Source organism: Podarcis cretensis (assembly GCF_951804945.1).
Source record: "Podarcis cretensis genome assembly, chromosome: 5".
Classification (NCBI taxonomy): Eukaryota; Metazoa; Chordata; class Lepidosauria; order Squamata; family Lacertidae; genus Podarcis; species Podarcis cretensis.
The window spans coordinates 52436444-52460213 of NC_137174.1; the positions used below are offsets into that span (position 1 = coordinate 52436444).

Genomic DNA, 23770 nt, shown 5'->3' on the forward strand with positions numbered 1-23770 from the left:
ATTATTTCCTTTTGTCTGTCTTTGCATGTATGTGGTTGTTTCACACACAAACTGGGAAAATTGTGTTATCATCGTATGGAATTAAGGCAGGGAAGATTTTAAATGGTGTCTAAATGCCTTTGACTATTACTTACGACACCCTCCCCCTTCTGTCCCTGCATTTATCCAGATAAATGTAATCTGCCCATCATTAGAAACCATGAAATTATAATTCCTCTGGGATGGATATTTATCTCTCTCTTACATACAGAAAGGTGATTAATTAGTAGCTTTTTCAGCAGTTAAAATTACTGCGTACGAGAGCTGATTAAAATCTAACCACCGCACAGCTGATTTAGATCAGCCAGTAATCCAAAGAAAGTGTAACTGGGGCCAAAAGAAGCAACTCCAAGGAAATCTATTGCTAAGTGGATTGTTTTATTTGCTGTGAACACAGGTTTGCTCCAACCTTCCATTCCAACACCCAAATTATTAGAATAACAGCCAGTGGCGTAGCGTGGGGGGTGCAGGGGGGGCCGGCCGCACCGGGCGCAACATCTGGGGGTTAGGGAAATCCACGGGTTAGGGGGCGCAAATCCACGGGTTAGGGGGCGCAAATCCATGGGTTAGGGGGCGCAAATTACTTGCCTTGCCCCGGGTGCTGATAACCCACGCTACGCCACTGATAACAGCTTTACGAGAACTGTGAGCAAAAGGAATTTTGGGAGAAACTCCAATCAAATACATTGTGGTTGATTATGAGGCCAGTGAAGGCAAGATTTCATCAATTATCAGTATCTTCTGCAAGATATTTTAATAGGGTCCGGGGTGCAACTGGGTGTCCCAAAGATTGTTGTACACACACTCATGACAACACTTACACACTTCCTGGTCAAATTCCTAACTCTAAGTGTGGAATTATACTGGGAATGTTAATCCAGCAGCCTTTGCATGCATAGATGTATAGTTTACAATATGATTAATTCAAAACTTGAGCCCAGGGTCCCACCAGGGGAAAAAGGCGGGGAATAAATATATAATAACAACAGCAATAGTAACCATAATTATTGTGCCGAATGTGGAATTTGTATTTTTTATATAATATATACTGATTTCTGTTCAGATGTAACCCCTTTGCAATTTCTTGAGTTACAAATGCACAATAACTAAATAATGCATGAATCATGTAATTTGCTCCTTTGGTTTGCAAAGCAACCTGCAAATGCAGGGTTCCTTGTTCAGTGCTGTATCCGAGGCAAGTTCACTTTCTGCATTAGGGAGGAATTCACAGAGCTATGCAGAAGTGTCCTTGTATACATTAGAGCTCTTCCATCTGCATTAGGCTTGATCCAGAGTCTAATGCTTCAAGCAAACATTTAAATAAAAAATAAAGAAATAATCTGCCTAATTATTCTTGCAGCTTCCACAAAAGATACAAAGCAATTTGATTTGATTATGATCATGGAGCATCTCTCTCTCTGCCTTATTAATAAAACCTTTGTTGAATATTAGATTGGATTTAGCTAATTGTCAAGCAAATAAATAATATGAATGTTGCAGTTAAATGTGTGTATATGAAGAGAAGCAATGGCAATGCAATAGAGATTCGGAACAATGGGCTATCATTTAATCAATCAACTCTTTTAACTCTCAAGTAAGTTGTATAATTCCCTCCCTACAGAGGTGCATATAGTAACTCCATTACGTTGCTTTCATTGACTGCTGAAAAAATGCCTCTTTATGCTGGCATTTGACACCCAACACCATATTTTAGGACCCTGCGTATTTTCTTGTTTTTAATCCATTTGGAACCGGGTAAGAAATGGGGTAATAAAAGTAACAGCAGTGGTAATAATACCTAACCAAATACTTGGAGAAGTGCTACTTTAGCCAACTAACAAATTTACAAATTGATGTTGGATTAGCCAAAGTTGAATCCAATGTAAAGACTGGACCAACTAATCTCTCTATATTTGCCGCAAACAAGCAAATAATGTGGGGTTTATTCCGCCACTTAGATTCTACAGATGCAATGCATTTGGGGGGAATGATGGTTTAGGACAGAGGTGTGAAATCTATGGTCCTCCCCATACAAAATGTTCCTAGATTGCAATACCCATCAGCTGCAGCCAGCATGGCCAACAGTCAGAGATGATGGGAGTTCTGGTCCAGTAGCAGCTGGTAGGCCACAAGATTGGATCTGTACTTTAGGGTCACTGAAAGCAGCAGTCAGATTCTTGCAGCACCATCCTACGCATGCCTACACAGAAGGTGTGCTCAGTACAGCTTAAGCCCAAGTAAACTGTTATAGGACAGGAGCCTTAAAGTAATGCATATGAAAATGGAGTGCAGTGTCTTTATAGTTTTCCAAACAAAGATTTTTCTCCAACTGATCACACCAAGAATCCAACTTGAGACTTTGCCCAGCTCCATAAAGTATCCCCGACCCTTGCAGTAATCTCTGCTTTCAAGGGGGTCAATTTTCTTCCCTGCTCAAATCCCTCAGAAAGAAAACATAAGAATGAATTAAAAGTGAAGTTCTGCCAAAACCTGGTAATGTCAGAACAGCTGGCTAACTGATCAAGCAGATATAATTTTGGGGAGCTTCCCATCAATCATGGCAGATATTTTAATCCAGCAGTGGACATATTTATTTAACGAGATTTCAGAACAGATCTCAGGCAGCCACTCTACAGCGCTATACAAAATAGAGCGACAAAACATCATCAGGCTGCTGCCTAAAATTAATATAAAAACTAAAACAATGGAAAAGAAGAGCAAACGATGCAAACTGAGGAGCGGAAAAGCAGGACTCATTCCCAGAAGCAGAATCCTCCACAACAGAGAAGCCAAAGTGACAGCTCACAGAAAAGACTTCCAGACTTTTATGTATACCCCACAACTGCAGTCTCAAAAGAGACTCTCAAAGCAGCTGACATCAATTGAAAAAATAATTAATCTGATAATTTAAAAATTAAGTGGGGGGGGGGGAGCCATACAGGTACAACCCCAATACACTTGGAGAGCTAAGAAACAGAGAGGCAACTTCTCATTCTGAGGAATGCCAGGAATTCCATGCACAGGTTGTCTCCAAATTGCTCACCAAATTGATCTCAACAGGTTATTTTGATTCCATTCAGTGGCATCAATTTACTACAGCTGAAGAAATCTTCACCCCACATAAGATTTGTGGAAAGATTAAAAAATCATAGGTCACCACACATTTAAAGCACTCATATTATTTTAACAGTCACATACCCCCGCTCCCCTGCAAAAAGAACCTGGAAACTGTAGTATGTTAAGGCTGCTGAATGTTATTAGGAGACCCCTCAAGGGCTCCTGGCATCCTGAATAAACTACAGTTCCTAGATTTCGGGGGGGGGGGAGGGCATGAATGAGTGCTTTAAATATATGGTGTGGATGTAAACTTAATAACAGGGAATCTTTGGCCACCCACTATAAAGTCTAAGTTTGTGAATTAGACAGACTCCAGTTAATGTGCATAATACTCCAAATTTTGCTGATGCCTTTTAGTTATTTCCTTTTATCTTTCTTTGTTTTTTATATGATTGTTCCACCCAAGCAGGTGCCCAAAGTGCGACATAACCAACATAAAATAAATAACTAAACCAGCAACATACAATTAAAGTTACAACAGCAACCCAGTTAAATTCATAACACATTTAAAATCGAGAAACAACCTACTAGTGCTGCAATTCCACCGAACATCAGATGCACTTGCAGTGCTTCACAGCACAAAGGAGAAGGAGAGGCTTAATGCTGGATGGATGGAGAACAGAAGTGGGGCAACATAGGCAGTGTGCTGAAAAGCAGGAAGTGTGTGTGGGGGGGATAGACAGAAAGGATAATGAAGGCAGGAACACGCAAGAGCTAGCAAGAAAATAGAACTAGAACAGAATCAGAAGGGAAAACTGGCTGAAAGGAAGTGGGAAGGCAAGGGGAGAAACAGCTGGGGAATGGGTTCATTTATTCCATGAAGCCACAAGGCTCAGCTAATTCCACTTAATTGGGCAATGGGCCTGCTTAAACCACACTTGTGAAATGGTGTTGCTTATTTCACAATAAAGAAACCAGACACAGTACTAGTGTCTGGTATCTTTGGGAAGCTGCCAGAACTGCAACACTAGTAACTAGTATCCCTTTAAAAAGGGTTCTCTCAGTCACAGTGGGACGTTCAATCTAGCTGCCATTTTCAATCCACTATGGGAATGTCAACGGTTGCCTCCCTAGTCATGAGCTGCTACCTGCTGCCTCTGCTAGGCAAGCCCACCAGGGCTGACCTGACAGTGCTTTGCCCAGCCCCCATATTCCCCCCCGCCAGCCGAAAGTCATACTTTGCCTGTTTCATAAACCAACAAACTGCAGATGCAGCCCACAAAAGGTTATGTATGTTTTCTATAACGAACCTCCAACTTTCAAGAAAACCTTGCAAGGGGGTGGGCTTTTTTGTTTTTTGTTTTTTGTAGGGGTGGGGGTTGTTGCAAAAGCAAGACGAATGTTTATCCACAGACTCTGGGCCCCTGTTCAGCAAATGTTTCAGACAGATTCCTCCTCAACTATTTAGGAGGCATAAGCTACTCTGAGCAGGTTGCATGTGTGTGTTTAGGCCAAGTAGCTCTTGCACTAGACTAGGGAACCTTAAAACTAAATAATAAAGACAGAGCAAGAAAAAGGCTTCTTACCTCCTTTTCTAATTTGAAAACAACTCATTGATTTTTAATCCTTTCTAGAGATGTATTGTGTATATGCTGCTCTCTTCTGGCTGCCTCTACAATCTTTAGTATGCAAAGTCTTGTTTTAAAAGGTGGAAAGACAAGCTGTGGGAAATAAAGAAGAGACTCTAAAAAAACCCTTGGCAATATAGCAAGTCCATCTCTTGCGGTCACAATGCCCAGAAGTGGACTTTGCTCTAGAGTTCTGCATCTCATTCTTGTATTTCAGCTGACATTTCAGGATGTTATGGAAGATGAAGTAGAGAAAATTGCTTTTTTGGGGGAGACTATTTTTATGCACAAAACTCTCATCCAAACATTTGAATCAAAGAAAAGGGCTCTTTATATAACATTTAACCAGAGATAACCAGATAAGCAAAGCGGGGAAGCAGGCACAAGGCATCCCATTGGATCTGGGTGTGTGTACAATTGCCTCTTTTGAGCTTTTGCTGTCTTGTCTCTGGCGTGCTCCCAAACAATGTATTTAGGGATGGCCACAAAACATCTCCAGGGATGTTCCTGTAATCGTAGCATGGAAATGCTTGTGAAGGAAGAAAGGGGTGTATTTACCTGGGATCATAAAAGCCATGTTGGGTCAGTCCAAAAATCCACCAAATCTCAGGGGGCTCAGAGGCAGGGTAGGAAGCAGACAAACCTGCCATATTGTTTCACCCCTCCCTTGCTCCCCAAGTAACTGGTGTTCAGTAACTATATCTACCAGGACGCAGGTGGCGCTGTGGGTTAAAGCCTCAGCGCCTAGGGCTTGCCGATCGAAAGGTCGGCGGTTCGAATCCCTGCGGCGGGGTGCGCTCCCGCTGCTCGGTCCCAGCGCCTGCCAACCTAGCAGTTCGAAAGCACCTCCGGGTGCAAGTAGATAAATAGGGACCGCTTACCAGCGGGAAGGTAAACGGCGTTTCCGTGTGCGGCTCTGGCTCGCCAGAGCAGCGATGTCACGCTGGCCACGTGACCCGGAAGTGTCTCCGGACAGCGCTGGCCCCTGGCCTCTTAAGTGAGATGGGCGCACAACCCCAGAGTCTGTCAAGACTGGCCCGTACGGGCAGGGGTACCTTTACCTTTACCTTTTTAACTATATCTACTGTAGCTAGCATGTCTAATATCCACTGAATGAATCGTTCTCTGTGAATTTGTCTTATCCCCTTTTAAAACTATCTGAGCTGGTGTCTGTAACTACATCTTTTGGCTTTGAATTCCATACACTTATTATATGTCAAGGTGTACTTGCTTTTGTCTGTTCTGCTTCCAGTGAATCCATTTTTATTGGGTGCAGATTGGTCTACTAAGAGCTTAAACACAGGCATTCCTTAACTTGCTCAAAGTTTGAAGTTTCTCCTTTCTCCCAATAAGGTTGGACTTCCAAAGGGCTCACTACTGAACCAAAGTAGTGGGAGAATCTCTGCACTTGTACTCCCCTGGCCAAGTGGCCTTGGCCAGTGCTCCTTGTGTCATATCTATATAGAGGCTTGGATATCAAATATCAATAGACCAAGTAGTCAGTTGTGCCGGTTGGTCTTAGGAAACACATATATGCAGTGGTGGGGAGCGGCGGCATTTAGCATGACCTTCCCATTAAGTCCAGCAGCGCTCACACAATGTATGGCTATGAACAGAAATCACTTTTCTTAAAGTGACCTGGCACACTTGAAATGTCCTCAGATTCACCTCACCTTCATTGAAGCTGGAATGGGGATGCATCCCCCTGTCATGTGGAGCCTATTGGCCAATTGGGTTGGTGGCAGTGCTCAACTATATAAGGCTGTCCTACTCAGCCTCTGTGGAGCTTCATACAGCCAGGTGACCTGTCCTGCATTTACAGTTTAGGGTTAGCTATGAGTTGCTATGTTTATTTGGCTAATTGGGCTTGTTTTGTTTGGCAGCAAGTTCTGGCAGGAATTATGAATCATGGATGCTCCTGGCAAGCATCTTGAGGCACCTTGTATGGTGAAGGACCAGTCTTCAGCCTTCCCTTCATTGCCAATGGGCTTGAGGGGATGGCAAGGAGGTATGGTTCTTAGGGGACTATAAGCCCCCCCCCCCCAATGAGTACTGACCAATGCTGGAGGGATTGGAGCATGTTGGCATGTTTTACCTCATGCAGGTGATGACAGGCATGAATCAAATGTATGTCAGAGCCAGGAGCCAGGGTAGATTTGCCTATTAACATGGTTGTTTGCACTTAATTCCAATTGGTGTTGCTCACTGTTTGTTGCAGAGTGTTATAATTTAGTACTGGATTAAAGCTAACTTTATTATGTTTGTGTGTGAGGGGGGTGTCTTCCTCACATTAAACTATTGATTTTGCTTGCAAATGTTAGGTTGAGATATGAACATAGGTCTGAGTTTTCAACAGCATGGTGGTGGTGTTTTAGGACAAACCAACCCTGAAGATGTAGAAAAGGCGAGTTAAAGAAATAACATGAAGAAAATCTGCACCCCAATATTACATATGTAGCACAATTAAGTTGACAACAATCCGGGATTCAAGAAACTTTCAAACATGCTTGCTTCCAATTAGAGCAGTAGCAAAATAAAGGGAAATTTAAACCATTGCTCAAACAGGAGTCATCTATGAGTGTCCTTGGTAATTTCCAAGGTTGTTGATTTCAGTGAGAATTGTGCTTGGATAACACTAAAAAAGGACTCCTGGATCTGAGCTTGTGAAAATGGGAGCCATCTAGTGACATTTTCTTTGTAGCAGGGTCTCATTTTATGTAGAGGAAAAATTAATTCTATGTGCAGAGAAGCAGCCTTAACAACATACTCTCAGTGTACCTATTTCATAGGCATGGTACCTATTTTTAAGTGGTGTTTACAAATTGCTGATATATACTGAATGTGTACCTAAGATTGTAGGTTTACCTGCCAGATGCACCTATTTTGACTGGCACAATGCTGACATGTTTGAGAACAGAATGTCACAACTTGCTAATCGGAACTGATTTTTGAAATTCACAAAACCTATTTGAGAGCAAAATGTGTTGTGACAATTAAAATGCTCTAATGTCATATCTAAATGTGAGAATGAGTCTTATTTATTATATTTATACCTTGTTTTTCAACCAAAATTGGCTCCCAAGGCACCTTCGAAAGATTTGAAAACAGATTTAAACAGAACACTAAAACTTCAATAAAAAACAGACTATCTGCAGCAACTGAACAAGTGAAACACAAACCAGTTCCAATAGGTGCCATCATCAGCAGTGCCAAATTATCACCAAAAGCCTTTTTAGAGGAGTTTTTGAAGCCTCCTCCTAAAACCTTGGAGCTAGGCAGGTTCCTAGGATCAGAGCTTCAGAGGAGCTCTGAAATACTCACTTGCCAAATTTCAGATGCCGGGGACTTGTGGCAGGGCCACTCCTGATGATCTCATGGTGTGGAGGCACATTTGATAAGATGATGATGATGATGATAATAATAATTAATAATAATAATTTATTTATACCCTGCCCATCTGGCTGGGTTTCCCCAGCCACTCTGGACAGCTTCCAACAGAATATTAAAATACAATAGTCTATTAAACATTCCCTAAACAGAGCTGCCTTCAGATGTCTTCTAAAAGATGTAGTCTCACACACATTTGAAACCCACAGCGTTTAGTCCTTGAGCCCGGAGATAACCCATGCAACTGGATGGCAGTTGGTGTTGCATGATCCCTGAGGCCAAGGCCTGTCAACAAACCTAGCTGCTATATTCTGCACAAAATGCAATTTCTGCATGCTCTTCAGAGGCAGTACTTACATAAATGCATTACTAGTCCAGCCTAGAGGTTCCCAAAGCAAGTATCACCATGGCACAGAAGCTCATATGTCAACATTTATGTAGGTTGAACAACCAGATACTAAAGAGGTGGTTCACCAAGCTGGTTTCCTTACTATCACATTGTGATTAACCTGGGTCATTAACCAAGAATAAGTGTGATTATTTTCCTATTTCAAATAGTGGTTATTTACTGTTTAATCCCTATGTTGAAGCATTTAAAAGTGATGCAGGTTACATTTTATTCTAGCCAAAGTGTGAGAGTCCACAGTGTTTTTTGATGTTGCTTATCAGTTCAATGGGGTTAAGCCAGACTCCCACTAGGACCATGTATCTAAAAGAACACCCTGAACGCAATATTTTTGGGTCAAGAAATAGGATGCTGTTTATCTACAAGTTTTCCAGAACTAAAATAAAATAAAACACCCGTGTTGGCTTTTCTGTAAATATATAGGATTGTGAGAAGGTCTTATTCATATGGCAATACTAGGCTTCATGTCTGGTTTTTAACTCTGTGTTACCTTGCTACCAAACCACATTGCCTCCTCAGTCATCTTTCAGCATCTGGGGATAAGGGCTGTTTCATCCATGGTCATTTCTCTTGCAACATTGCCTGCTGGTGACAGCTCTCTTTGCTGAAAGGTATTGCCTCCACCCCTTACCAAACACACCCATAATTTAGTCAGCTAAACAATTGCGCTAGCTAGAATTAGAGCTAGCAGAATAGGACTTCCCTCCTCTCCTCCTGTCCCCAAATCTGCTCCAGAGGGTTGGGGAAAATCCCAGAATAGATGCTCCAACAAGAATTTATTGATATGTATAGACTGATTTCACTAAGTTAAGTTAAGCTAAGCAGATATATATGATTGAATGTTTAATTATTAAGATACAAAATTACAATCTCAATAATAAAGTTACAAAATAATAATAAGGAAGTCATGCAGGGTTGGAAGGAAGACACAGGGCAAGAAATAAGAAATGGGTAAATGTTGGTACATAATGAAATATGAAAATGTGAATTTACGAATATATATGTATTATTATGTAAAGATTTCATATATGTATTGCAACATTAATAATAAATAAATAAATGAGGGGGAAAAATATATCCCAGAATAGATTTAGGGGGCATGCAGGGGAGGGAAATAGCATGCTATCATGCAAGGACAAATCGTTGTGCTAATGGAATGGCTTGCTTCACGCTATGTTCAATTTGGACAGTCAACATATATTACACATACATTAATACCCAAATAAACAACTCCATGTATTCTCTCTCCATGCGTGCACTTGATTAAACATATCAAATCAAAATAGACATGATAGGGGAATTTCAAGAAGAAAGAAGAAGGAACGCCCAGGTTCAAAGGTCGTATGTCACTGAATGCCAGTTGCTGAGGAGCAAGGAAGGAGAATTATTACTCTCACGTTCTGCTTCTGCGCTTTTCCAGAGGCACCTGGTTGGCCGCTGCAGGAGACAGGTTGCTAGACTAGATAGGCCTGTGGTCAGATCCAGCAGAGCTCTTCTTAGATTTGTAATCTCCCATGGTTTGTTTTTTAAAGTTCAAAGTAGCTATGGTGTGGCCTTTGGATTAGGAATGCTAAATTACTGTTTGCCCTGTGGGCACAAAACACACAGATACATTTACCAGCTCTTCCTTCTCTTTCCTCTCTTTCTTTTGCTTCTTCCTCTTCTTCTCCCTTGGCACTAAAAATATGTGGAAATGGATGGTCACAGAACATGGCTGAGGCAAGGTATCCAAAGGATATGCCTGTATACCTTGGCTTACCTGTTAAAGAATAGATATGGGGCACGAAAAATAACACAGGATCAACACAATTTATTATTTATCAAGCACCTAATATGCACTAGGTGCTGTCCAGAAATAAAAAGCAAGTCCCTGCCCACAGGCTCACAATCTGAAAAGAACAAAACCCAATACCGCTGCTCTTAAGTGTTGGACTCAAAGTTCACAGTTGAATGGGCACAGGGAGTACCTGAATCGAAGTGGCAAAATCAATTGGGGAGACTTTTCCATTGCCCACTTTAAACAGCTCTGTGTAGTTTCCCATTTGATGTCCCCACACTTATGCTGCCATTTACGTCTCGATACTTCTATGGATTTTAAGTTTAAAATTTGAAGTGTGAATCGGCCTTTAGTAATAGAAAGAGAGAAACGTAGGGAGAAAGTTTGCTTGTTTGTGTTTGTTTGTGTGTGTGTGTGTGTGTAAGTGAGACTGAACAGTACAGATTGAGAGCAGACTGCCCTCTCTGGATTGGCTTCCTATTAAATTCATTTGGGATGAGCTAGAGATAGAAGCAGCCGATCCCTCTCGTGCTCAGCTGTTACAGCCATACCTCAGGAAAAGTCCAAAGAACTATCAATGGACTTTCTTGAGCAACAGATCAATACTGTGCTTCATATCAGCCAAGCTGTTATTCACGCCAAAGGCAGTTGTTTGGATGAAGGGAATGACTGAGTGCACAAGTTCACTGTATCATAGTCTACAGGTTTTTTAACTCCTCTAGATGCCTTCATTATTTATATGCAACAAATACAACAGCTTCAGCTGCTGTAGTGGTTTTCTCTCAACATTCGCGGTAAGAGATATACTTTGTTTAGCTCTGTAGGGCCTGGACACATTTAATGTGCTTGTACCTGTAAGTTAATGAGTCATACATGTGTACAGAAATTACTTAACAAAAACATCAGTCAATTTAATCAGTCAGCATACAGCACAGTTTTATTATTTCTAGAGCTCTGAGAAGTTTGTGTATGTTTGCATGTACAGAGTGCATATGTGAATTCAACTTGGCAACACATGAATACAGATATCGCTTAGAAGAGACAGCTAACAGGGATATTAATGAGTGTTATATTTATTTATTTATTTATTTGTTCATTTATTTATAGGGCTTATTACAATCCCTTCATCCAAAATTCCCAGGGTGGGTTAAATAAAAATTCTATATAACTTTGTAACCACAATGTTAACAAAAAGGACAGTGGAATATCAAAGCAGCAGATACATCATCTCACCTGACCCTTGCAAAAATCTGGAGGAATAGATACAGCTGACGAAAGCAGTATAAAGTCAGTACAATAGGCACCTTGGAGGGGTATTTGAAAGGCTCGGGGCTACCATCGAAAAGGCCCTCCCACAGTGCAAAACATCCCCACTGCTGATCAAGAACAATAGTTGCGCAGTGACCACATCCTGCTTGACTGTGTGGGGCTTCCATTCATAAGAGAGCAGAACTGACAAGGTCATGATCCACATTAGCAAGAAATACAAACGAGTGCATGAGAGAAATTGGCTGGGTGTGTGTGCAGGAACGCTGTCTTTCTCCATATTCTGGTGCTCACCCTTTCGGCACGGCCGCTACCAACTTCCATGGGTGTGTCTGCAGGAAGACCAATGTTGACAGTTGCCACCCTGGGATGACCCCCAGATTCCCAGTGTGTTCATTTTCAAAAAGCCCATTTTTAGCATTTGTAGAACCCGAGATATGAGACAAAACATGCAGTTAAGTAGTGCATGACAACTTTTGAGCCCAGTGTAGTCTAGTGTAGTGGCCTGTTGGCGAGGGTGTTTTAGGGAACTGCAATATGGGAACTGTGAAGTTGTTTGCAGTACCAGTGCAATTAATTAAAGACTGCAGGGGGTGAAGGGAGACACAGACAGAACTGAGGGTTTCAGCTGCAGCAGCAATAATAATAATAATAATAATAATAATAATAATAATAATTTATACCTCGCCCATCTGGCTTTCCCCAGTCACTCTGGGCAGCTCCCAACAGAATATTAAAAACAGAATAAAACTTCAAACATTAAAAACTTCCCTAAACAGGGCTGCCTTCAGATGTCTTCTAAAAGTCATATAGTTGTTTATTTCCTTGACATCTGAAGGGAGGGCTTTCCACAGGGCAGCCACCACTACCGAGAAGGTCCTCTGCCTGGTTCCCTGTAACCTCACTTCTTGCAGTGAGGGAACCACCAGAAGGCCCTTGGCGCTGGACCTCAGTGCCCGGGCAGAATGATGGGGGTGGAGATGTTCCTTCAGGTATACAGCTAAGGCTGTTTAGGGCTTTAGTGAGTGGAAAGACATGGTCTTGATACCAGACCATGGGCAGCATGTGGGCAGCAGTCCTTGCCATTGAGAAACTATGAAGGCATAAGACTTGGAACACAACTTTCTCAGAAGATCTGCCTAGTGTTCTGAACCCCCAGCATACCTGGCAGCAAGTCTCCACTGGTGCATACGGTCTCAAAAAGGAACAGTCCCATAGAGCTCCTGGGGCAGTCAAGTTAAGGCCTTGCATGTTGATTGCAGCTTCTGGCAGTAACCCTCACCAGCTGTGAGCCTACTGCAGCTGAGGATCACACAGCTGCTTCCCAGAGCTAATGAGCCACAGCTGGTCATCTAGGTTGTGGGCCCTTGCCTGCCTCCTAAAGCACTCCTCCCACTGCTCCCCACACATCAGAGCCTGCCATGTTCAAGTACAGGCTTCCTCAACCTCGACCCTCCAGATGTTTTTGGCCTACAACTCCCATGATCCCTAGCTAGCAGGACCAGTGGACAGGGATAATGGGAACTGTAGTCAGTGGCGTAGCATGGGTTGTCAGCACCCGGGGCAAGGCAAGTAATTTGCGCCCCCTAACCCGTGGATTTGCGCTCCCTAACCCTAACCCCCAGATGTTGCGCCCGGTGCGGCCGGCCCCCCTGCACCCCCCACACTATGCCACTGACTGTAGTTTCAAAACATCTGGAGGGCCGAGGTTGAGGAAGCCTGTTCAAGTAGATGGAGGCTCCTCTGGCTATGGGCCCTGCTCCTGTGCACTGACCCCCATCCTCTCGCTGTCCTCTGTCACCCCATGAGTACTTTCTATGCTCCCAACCTCCCCTTCTCCATAACCAGCTTCCCTTGGTGTGTACCAGTTGTGGCCTCACTGGGATCCTCTTCCTCCTCCCCATTGTCCTGCCAGTTCATGACACTGGATCTGCTACGATCCAGTCATGAGATCAACCAGAGTGTAGATCTGTCTTCCAATGCCAGGTATGTTTGTTTATTTGGAAAGCCCCTTTCTCCTAGACTATTTTATTTATTGCAGGGGCCCATCTCTCCTCCTGCCTCAATGTGTAGTGAAACAAAATGTGTGATACAACGTATTTGTATCCTGCCCCAATCCACATAGCAGGCATCCCATTAAATGAAGGATGTGAAATGCTGAGCATACAGATGTCCTGTCATTCATTTATTACTTGTTACTAAGGAAAGAGGAGAAAAAAGTTATTTTCCATGACACCCATGTACCTCCAGCAAAGTCTGTTTCCAGCCTGAAAGTTAACCAGTGCAGAGGACAGATATGCCCTGGCCACTGTTATCAATGCACTGTCAATCTCTAGGTCAGGGGTATGGCTTCATGGGTAACTTTCTAGGGGCCACATAATAGGCAGGGCCAAGGGGAAAGTGGGTGGAGCAACATTTGCAACTCTTCACCTTCATACAGTCGGCAGAAGTCAGAGGTAGTTCTACATGCACACCTCTTCCTACAGGCAAGTGAGAGGTAGTTTTGCGGTTCAAGAATACATTTCAGCAAGGCAAAAACACTTGAGGATTGTGTGGAATGAGGCTGGTAAGGTATGGGGAGAGAACCAATGTCCAGACCAAGAAACCAGAAGCATTTGGGCCCCAGGCCTGAGGTTCCCCACTAACACTGTAGGTAAAACTATTGCAATGTGTTGCATGTGCCATTGCCTCTGGAGACTTCTTGGAAACGAACCTATACAACATAGTTTGTCAGTTCTCTATTCCATAAATTTCTTTGGGGCCTAAGTTACTAAATGATAGCTGCTTGGCACATGAGCCTGCTTGGACATTGAATTCATTATTTGAGATCTTCATCTGGGTCTCACAAGGAGATCAGGGAAAGACCGTTTTTTGTCCGGTACCCCATGCTTCCCTGATGCTAACTGCAATGCCATCTCAGAACGTGGCAAAGGCATTTTTGAATTTCACTCAGGCATAATGCAGCCATGAGTGCTTTGTGTCACTTAATTGCCACAACAGACTTACTGAAGGCTGGCGCCCAGAGTTTTAAAAAATAAATAAATCCCGAAGTGGCAAGTATACATTTTGGCCCATAGAGCTGTGAAAAGCCACCACTGCCAGAGTGAACCCCCTCTCCTTATGCTCTATATGGCTGAACAGAGGGATGTGTGCCGCTGTCCCAGGTGGAGGTGGGGGGAGATGTGGGACAGTTTGGGATTGGAAGGCTGCCCACTTCTCTGCTACAGCGTAGGATTTGGTGGCTGATGACAAGGGTGAGAGGTTAATACCTTGGCCATAGATGGCCATCGAAGAGGTTTTTATTGGGGTTGATGGAGCCTAGATTAGATTTGGTCTCAGCCTGAAATTGCCAGTGTTGTAGTATATGGACAAAGAGAATTTTGGAGACTGGTAATTCTTGTGAGTGTGCATGTGTATAAGGGATGGGGAATGTGTGTGGATGTAGGTTGATAGAGGGACATGTGTGTTGGTGGGTAGGCATTTTTGTGGGTATTGAGTGTGTGGAACTCTGTTTTAGAGATTTTGATTTATTTATCTCTTTTATGTACCGTACTTTTCTCCTAAAAAGTAAGGGGAAATGTCTGTGCGTGTTACTGAGCGAATGTGTGGTCCCTGGAGCCGACTGGCCCGAGTGCAGGGGCAAAAATCCGGCAAAAATCCGATCGTGCAAGAGAGGAAGCTGTTGCTTTCCTGCATTCTGCCTCAGGGTCTTACTGCTCACCCTCTTCTGTTTCGGTTGCTGTTTGCTCAAACGGAACAAAGAGCAGGCAAATCCCCTCCCCTCCAGGCAAGCAGAGGGGAAAGGAAAGGATCCCGTCCTTTCTTCTAATTCCTCTCCGTGCTGCGGTGCTGCTGCGCCCAGGGAAGCATTTTAGGGACTCGCAGGCAGCCAGAAAACATGCAGGTGGGGAGAGAGAGAGAGGGGGGGCTGGCTTGGGTGGGTGGGTGGGGAAACTTTTGCCTTCCTTTCCTCTCTCCCGTTAAACCCCTTTCCTGCATTCTAAGCCAGCTGCTTCTCTGCACACCCCTCTCGTGCTCCTTGTCCCTTCTGTGTTTTTCCTTCCCTCCCCACTTAAAATGTGGTTACAAAGCACAGATCCACATGGATCCTCAGGATCTTTGCATTGGGTCACCCCAAATTCACCATCAGATCACATAGCATGTCCATGGCTACAGCCTGCACCAAAAAAATCACGCACCCACTGTTGCCTGGGGCCACAATGGTGCAAAAACGTGGTTACAAAGCACAGGTCCACAGGGATTCTCAGGATTTTTGCATTGGGTCACCCCAAATTCACCATCAGATCAGATGTCTGTGGCCACAGCGTGAGGCACAAAAATGATACATCCACTGTTTCATTCAGAATCCCCCCCCCCTTGTTTTCCTCCTCTAAAAACAATGTGCGTGTTATGGTCAGGTGCGTGTTATAGAGCGGAAAATACGGTATGTTATTTAATTCTTAATGCTTTATATATCATATGTAACTCCATTGGTTTTATTTTGTAAACAGCTTTGAATTTTTTCTGATGAAAAGTAGTACATAGCTAGCTGTAATGGGATAAGGGGTTGCTTGTGCGTAAGCTCCCAAAACGCTCCAAGTTGAGCCGTTGGTTAAAACTCTCCCTAGCCGGACAGCCCTCAGTTTGTGGCTGCCTTAATCACTGGCAGAATCCGTCAGTGGGCGTTTCCTGAACTTCTTCCAACATAAGAGTTCTTTGACATAAAGTCTCCTCCTTGATTCCCTGCGCAACAGCTTTCTGCGCAGAGTGGGCGTTCCAAGGGGAGGTCCTGAGCTCTCTCCACTGGTCTCGCTGGAAGCGTCTCTGAGCCTTACCTCCGACGCCTCTTTCCCCCCTCCTTCTTCAGCGGAAGCTCTCCCTCTTTCCCGGCTGGTTCCCTCCCCAGCATCCGAGGGTCTCCCATCATCCGAGAGCCTCTCCACCACCCTGCGCTCCAATGGCAGTTCCCTGACACTAACTAAATAAATTCAACCAAATGTGTTCTCTTGTCTCTATTGGGCACCTTTCCTTTTTTAATTCCTATGACTTTTAAAAAGCCATGGGTGGTGGGGGGGGGGAGGTCTGGTGTAAGATGCACCTTAAGGGAAAAGAACCATGTGCCCCCACTGTCCTATGCTAGAAGAATCCTGGCGAACACAGAAACTACTCTGAAAGCATGTAATCAGTTAAAGCTTGTAAGCATTTAAACACCATTTGAGGGCTGGGCAAGGAGAGCGATGAAAGAGAAGCCTTCATAGAAAGAAAAGGGTATGCACGATACATAGCCTCATGGATTGCATCTCCCAGCCAGCTCTAAAAAGCCGTTCAATTGGCTGTACGTGTCCAGGATGTTTTGGACTAGCCTTTCAGGAAGCACAACCTCCAAAGCTGCATGGATAAACACTTTTAGAATTCCACCGGGCAAGCAAACTTCAAGTAGCTTGTTCGATTGTGGCCCCTAACTCCAAATATACTTTGACTGAAATGCATTTCCAAAGAGAATAGCCAAATTATTATGCATGGAAAGACTGTTTTTACCATGAAACTGCTGAGTGGGACGGCAGATTTTTTGCCCCTTGCTCTCCCCTCACCACTGCGTTCCCTTCACCACAGCATCCTCTTTTCCCAAATGCTTTCTACCAAAGCCTTGAAAAAGCTGTCTCAAACAGGGACAATATTCAGAGTTCTAGAGCATCTCAGCCGCCGCCCATGAAGAGCTGTGGAACTGGTGTGGTTGAATAGCTGGAGGGTACACGGAAAAAAACCAGCAGTATGTCTCCATACAGGGTCATGAAGTACACATGACATATTTGCTGATTCCAGAAGGATGAAGGCTGGTAATTATGAGTGATTCCCATGTCACTCACTGGTGTATCTGCTGAAAGAACTGGGATTGGACCACTGGCACGTTCTACTGAAGTTTGGGAGACTTAGGCCACAGAGAACAATCTGTACAATGTCCTTCCTTCTCAAAGAATGTGAACAGAATTTTAGCCAGACCTGTCAAGTCATCCAGCTTAGATTGTGGTATCAAAATCGGATTAGAGTTCTACCATCAGCAGGCAATGCAAGAAGATACACAATTAAAAATAAATGTTTCCCTGCAACCCCCCCCCCCAAAAAGAGGCACTTATTTGCAGCTGCTTGAAACAAAACTCTCCTTGTTCAAAAACACATGCCGAGCAGTTAACAGGCTGTCGTGAATAACAGGATTTTATTACCGCAGCCACAAAGTTCTCAGGGATTCACATGTAACTCTTTCCATCACCAGAGTGCTCTCCAGATTTTTACTGGGAGGGTTTAAAAGAAAAGGGGGGGGAGACAAAGTAGTTTATATTTCGGACGTGGTCCAAAGTGGGTAATTCAAGGGTATGGACAAAAAGGTATAAATATTTATACAAATTTTTTATTATAAAAAAAAATTCTTTCATTTTTTTGCTTAAGTCTAGGATGAATGCCTACTGTACAGGTTGCAAATTAAGTACAATTATTTTTCTCTTCTGCACTTGAATATAACTCACAGCTAAAGTCATTTAAAGGGGTTAACATCAACCTTAATTAAATATTAAAGTGTGCCTGTACCTGCTGCTATTGTTGCCCTTAGAATAAGATATAACCTATTTTTGACAAGTTTTCATCTTTCTCTGTGGAAGACGCTACATGAAACCAAATCAGTGGCAAAGAGGAGGGTAATGAATAATCTATTTCATATTCCAACAGTACCCAGAGCTCTGAGTGGAAAAATATTCAGTCAGATGATAGCGTGAAGCTGCTGAGGTACCACATGACGCAGCTAATGTTTAAATAATAATAATAATAATAAAAACCGCGATAAACAAATCATTAGCCCTTAACATTTGTTTAATGCAATTTGTTAATGAACGTAATGGTGGGGACTAATAATGAAAGAAAATAAAAACGTCTAAACAGGCGCCAAGCTGCCAGTGATGCTCAATTATTTCCTTGTCAAGTTTTTATGATTTAATGAGCTCCTCTGGGACTGACGGCTGTCAGTCAGTCGTGACTTTTTGACACCATTACAACTTCAAATACAGCAGCAGGCAGGCTGTTTTCCTCGGATTTGAAATACTGAAATGATCTGACAGGTTTAAAGAAAAGATGTGCAAAAGGGGGGGAAGAGAAAGAGAGGGGAGACACACACAGTTGCTTTTTTTTTGTGGGGCAGACAATCTCGGGATGCTGTTTGGTAATGAAAACCCAATCATTGAGGTCATTATCTGATGAAGTTTTTTTTTTTTTTAGGAACTGGCAGGGTTTTTTTTTCTTTATTTCTTTACTTAATGATAACCCTCAATGGGTTTGCCCCGCATGGGATGGTCAGAGCCGCACAATTTTGTTCACCATTAATTTCAGCCTTTGAAGCTCTGTGCTCTGAAGCAGCAGCAAAGAAAACCCCCCACCAAGCTGGCTGCAAAATAAGACAATCCAGCCTGCCTTAAACAGAATACCAAATGGCCTTCTATCCCAGAGATGGGAACTGACGTCAGTCAGGCTACATTTTTCTGATATTTTTTCCCAAAACGTAGAGCATTTAAAAACTCTTTAAAACTTAAGCGTCTTTAATTAAACTGTGTTTGATTCTGCATCAGTGCAGAATTAGTCTGGTGCTTCTGCATAGTGGAACTGTTTAGCAAATATGAATTTTACACACTGTAGAAGAGCATGTTAATGTGCGTGCCTTTAATTCGTCGTCATTCAATAAAGGCTTCGCAGTGTTAGAACATTTTGTTTTTTGATGGTTACATTTGGATGCATTTGATTCATTCACTGACTTGCTACAGATGTGACAAATGAGTTCAGTGGGAGTCAGAACCTGTGTTGTGATGGGGATGGCAGGGGTAATTCACCTACCTGTAGGCATCTAATTGTTCAGGTACTGCACTGTTGATTTGGCTGGTGTAAGCCTCACGCTAAGACTAAGAACTCCTTTGGGGTGGGTGGGGGAACGAGCAGCATTCCATGTCAACAAATGGAAAACTACCATAGCCACCACGTGGTCATCTCAGGACCACAAGTCAACTAAACTGAGGCTTATTCTGAACATTGGAGTTCTTTTCCTGCCGCAAGATGGTTCCTATGGTTATTACATGTCAAAGAAGCTGAATTCAGTGTCTAGCCAAACTATCTGCTATCTACTAGTAAGTCCATAGAAGGCAACCTAGGAGCTGGTCCCTTCATGACTATATAGGTGGCCACTAGGCTTGCGTCTGGCAGTTAGAGATAGGTCATGCATATGAAGACACCCTGATGGCAGTGAGAATTTCTAAATGGATACTACGGTGGGAAAATAGATACCCATGTATACACCAGTCCATCATCTATAAACCAGATTGTGTGAACCACTGCCTGCATACATACTTGGTCACGTTACAAGCCTGGTAGAAACCCTACGTATTCTTCAGAACTGTTCCGGGGGTTGCTGTTTGTAAGAACTTCAGGAAAAGGACAGAGCATCGACTAAGTATTCTAAAGCATATGCAAAATACAGCAGCCCTATGAAGCTACACGCTGGATCATCAGATCATCAAAGTATGTGGATGTCATTGTGACAGACCCCTTTTATGTAGCCAGAAAGAAGAAACTGCAGTGTAGGAAAGAATGTGATATGGAAATCATTGTGAATTTTAGAATTAAGGCATACAGTGGTTCATTTGGCATCTTTCAGTGGGGCTTGCTGAGGTGAGACATTGTATTTCATAGTTGGATTTTTGGAATATTGGGGAAGAGAATCTCAGTATTATGGTGGCTAGGGAGGCTGGAACAGGAGGCAAGTCGGCATTATGCAGATTTTTACCACTGGCATTAACGGCAAATAAATGAAAAACAACAACAAAGAACCAGTAAACTAACAGAATTTAATTAATTTTTCCTTTGAGGTTTATATTTACAGTAGTTGTTAGAAGAAACAAAGTATTTATGAAAATGCACATCTTCTGACCTGCTTTGATACATACATACAGGCTTCTCCCTCATCCCCATTTGCCCAGCTCCCATGAACTCAGTCTCTCCGTATTATTAAGATGGTAAAGGCTATAGTTCTGTTTACACAACTTAAATGATTTATCTGAAGACATGCATGCCCTAACCTTTTTCAATAAACAGCATTTCTCTTGTGAATCTCCTCATCATGACTTTCTTTACTACGCTATACAGGTCTGATTTGAGTCGGCTACATCAGCTTAGATTGCATGCAGTTCTTTGTGTCTGGACAGTAAACAGGTTTAGGGCCAAATTCCATCCCTGGGTGTTTGAACAGGGATACCATGGAAGTCAATAAAGATTCAGGGTTCCTTAGAATACCAGGCAGGATAAAGCTACAAAATTCTTACAACCTTCAAAAGATTGCCTGTGTCCCTCAACTATTTTATGGTTTAGTCTGTTCCCTAAGGGTTCAGAATTTCTGGTTTCATAATCTGTGCAAGTGACTCCAATTAATGCACTTCAAAAGGTCTTATGAAAATCTTTTGCTCTCATCTCCGGGCAAATGGATGATAAAATTGTAATAATTGTTATTATTAAGCAACTGCATCCTCCTCCTTTTGCATACACAGGTAATAGAAGGAGCCGGTTAATCACAATGTTTTTACAGCTAAAAGTGGCTATGCTGTGGTTTCTAAGTGGCAAGCATTTAGTTATCTGTCTAGTGAAAGGGAATACCAGAAAATGGAATGGAATGGACATCAGATTTGATAGGGCTACCTCCAGATGCATTTAAGAATGGACCCAGACACCTCCAAGTCCAGGATTAGCTCCACAACTGAAGTCCAGCCTTCCTCATCTCCCCAACCTTTCCTTTCTTTACCTAGATGCAATGGTGCAGAGATAGCTCACAGTGTGCTGCAGTATGGTCCTAGGAGATTCTGCAAGCACATGGGTAGTTTTTAAGGGATTATAGGAACTGTGGGAAATGTAATTTACAAGTTTCCCAACATTCAGGGACATTGGCAGGGCTCCCCTCCCCCCAGCCAGAGCTCAGCTCCGGCACCTCTCAGGTGGGCACCACTGCCATTCTAAGACAAGGGAGAAATTCATGGTGAGCTCCAGCACCTCTTCTTCTAGAAAAATAGCACTGGACATTGGGAACCATAATTCCTGTTGACTCTGGATGCTGCAGTACAGCAGTTAGGGCCTAAGGGATGCTTTATTGCAGCAGAGACGGTTTCAGGGTGACAGGACGGGTGCAGCGGCACTGGGCGCCACTCTGCAGGAGGTGCCACAACAATGCTGAAGAATGGAACCTGAGAGGCAGGACGGCACCAAAATTTAGCGTCACACAGGGCACCCATGAAATTTGAGAGCCCAAAGTCTGCCACTGACTGCAGAGCCCACTTTAAGTCCTGCCACAGTCTACATGTGCAGGTAGAAAGGGACAGTGGTGGGAAAGTGTTCATGTTGGGGTCTCACAATAAGGGTCAAACATACACTGGATCCAATTTGGGGCCCATATTATTTTGCCAAATAGGTGGAGACAATTCCAATTGCGTCCAGTATGGACACCTGTCTACTCATCATGGAAGAGTGCGTCATATATTACATTTTGAAGGGATAACCATAAAAACCTTTCACACAGGAATGTGGGAATTGAAAGAAATACGTGTTTTCAAGTACCGTAATCGTCTTAATACACATCCCAGGGGACCAAAATTGGGTATAACTTTCTACAACCTGTTTACTATGCCATCAACCTCTATTTGCTGCACAAAGGGTGTAAGGAAGAGGGTAGGAGGGATGACAAGAACTTGATTTGTGGTGTCTAAATATATTATTATTACTATTATTATTATTAATGTGTGGCAAGCTGGGCCAGAGAAGGGAGAGCACAAGCAATAGCTGCTGAAACAACGTCAAACTGAAGTGCACCCTCCTTCTCTTGGACATACAGAAAAAGGTCAACTGGCTGTTTTCTTGCCACCCCTATGTGAGTAGATATACTCCTGTTTCAGCATTTCAGCTATGTCCATATTTGTTTAAATGAAATGGAAGTATGTATGCAATTCATTCTAGATATTTCTTGCACATAGAATTCATTCAAAATATTACTTGCACACAATCTCACCATATTTATTCTTGCATGATACTTCAGATTTTAAATCTCATTATTGTATTGAATCTAAATCCAGAAAACTGAGAAGTGACTCAGAAAGGATCTCTATATAACTGCTAGCCAGTCTTTTCTTGCTTTGGAATCTGCATTCATTAAAATCACAATATTGGAAAGCAACATTATCAGCATGACAACAACACAGTCATAGGGCAACACTGCAAAATAAATTCATCTGACAATCCAGGTCTTGGTGGATATGAATATATATACATGGTCTGTAAATAAAGTTTGAAAGAAATAAGAAAAACTATCACATTTGAATACTAGGTTCACAGTGGACATTAAGCTATCCTGTCAAAAAGACAATATGTTTATTAGAAGCAATGACTCCTCTGGCTTTCCTGGGTTACATTTGTGATTGTTATTCAAGCCTGAGTATGTCACACTATGTTTTTTAAAAATTCTGTTTGCTCCTATTCCAAGATCCTAAGAGGGAATTTCTTGCCAGAGATCTTACCAACTCAAGCCAAGTCGAGTGTTTAAATGCTTGCAAGTACCAGCATTAAAAATCTGGCATGGAATTTAATAAGTTGCTTACACATGAGGTCTTGTATACTAACAATATGTTCATTGCATATGCTAATATAGGAAAACCGGAACAGTCATACTATGACATAAAACAAAGAAAAATATCAAATGCACATGCAGCCAGTAAGACAAAATATGCTTATGCTACTTGCACGAGAGTTGAACCGCAGGCTTTGAGAGGGAGAACCTTTCAGTGCAAGAGAATGATTCATGTGACCACTTTGTCTTAATTACTCTGAAGCAGTTTGTTGCTGGTCAGTGAAGAACAAAGATATCAGTGTCCCCTGACAGAAAAATAAATAATCATCACGACTGCAAAGATGACGATGATCCCCAAGATAACTAACAAAATCCGGTTTTGAATGATCCTAAGGGAATAAAAAGAAAAGAAAGTGGTGAAAGAGAATAAGACAATAAAAGCGCAATGTAAAGCACCTAACTTTTCTTTTCCACGTGAGTAACCCATGGAGTACAGCTATCTAGATTCTAAAACTATTATCTGTACTGATCTTGATTGTTATTTGTGTCACTGAGAGCCAAACTAGATGTGACTTTAG

The 23770-nt window shown here is 42.7% G+C and overlaps 1 protein-coding gene and 1 long non-coding RNA gene across 6 annotated transcripts in view; both read right to left on the bottom strand.

Moving 5' to 3' along the window:
- Positions 1 to 17266, bottom strand: part of LOC307216123 — a 75699-nt gene extending 58433 nt beyond the window's left edge. For both annotated transcript variants that reach the window (XR_013838918.1, XR_013838919.1), the window contains exons 1-3: positions 17099 to 17266; positions 10130 to 10194; positions 4683 to 4817 (exon numbers count right to left, since the gene is read on the bottom strand). This is a non-coding gene — a long non-coding RNA (uncharacterized lncRNA). The remainder of the gene's footprint in view (positions 1 to 4682; positions 4818 to 10129; positions 10195 to 17098) is intronic.
- Positions 17267 to 20416: 3150 nt separating this feature from the next.
- VTI1A (vesicle transport through interaction with t-SNAREs 1A) overlaps positions 20417 to 23770 on the bottom strand; it is a 236331-nt gene continuing 232977 nt past the window's right edge. For all 4 annotated transcript variants that reach the window (XM_079976037.1, XM_079976035.1, XM_079976038.1 and 1 more), the window contains one exon: positions 20417 to 23581. Coding sequence is in view for 2 of the 4 variants with exons in the window: in XM_079976035.1 (XP_079832161.1) it covers positions 23488 to 23581 (94 nt within the window). In the remaining 2 variants the exon portion in view is untranslated. The remainder of the gene's footprint in view (positions 23582 to 23770) is intronic.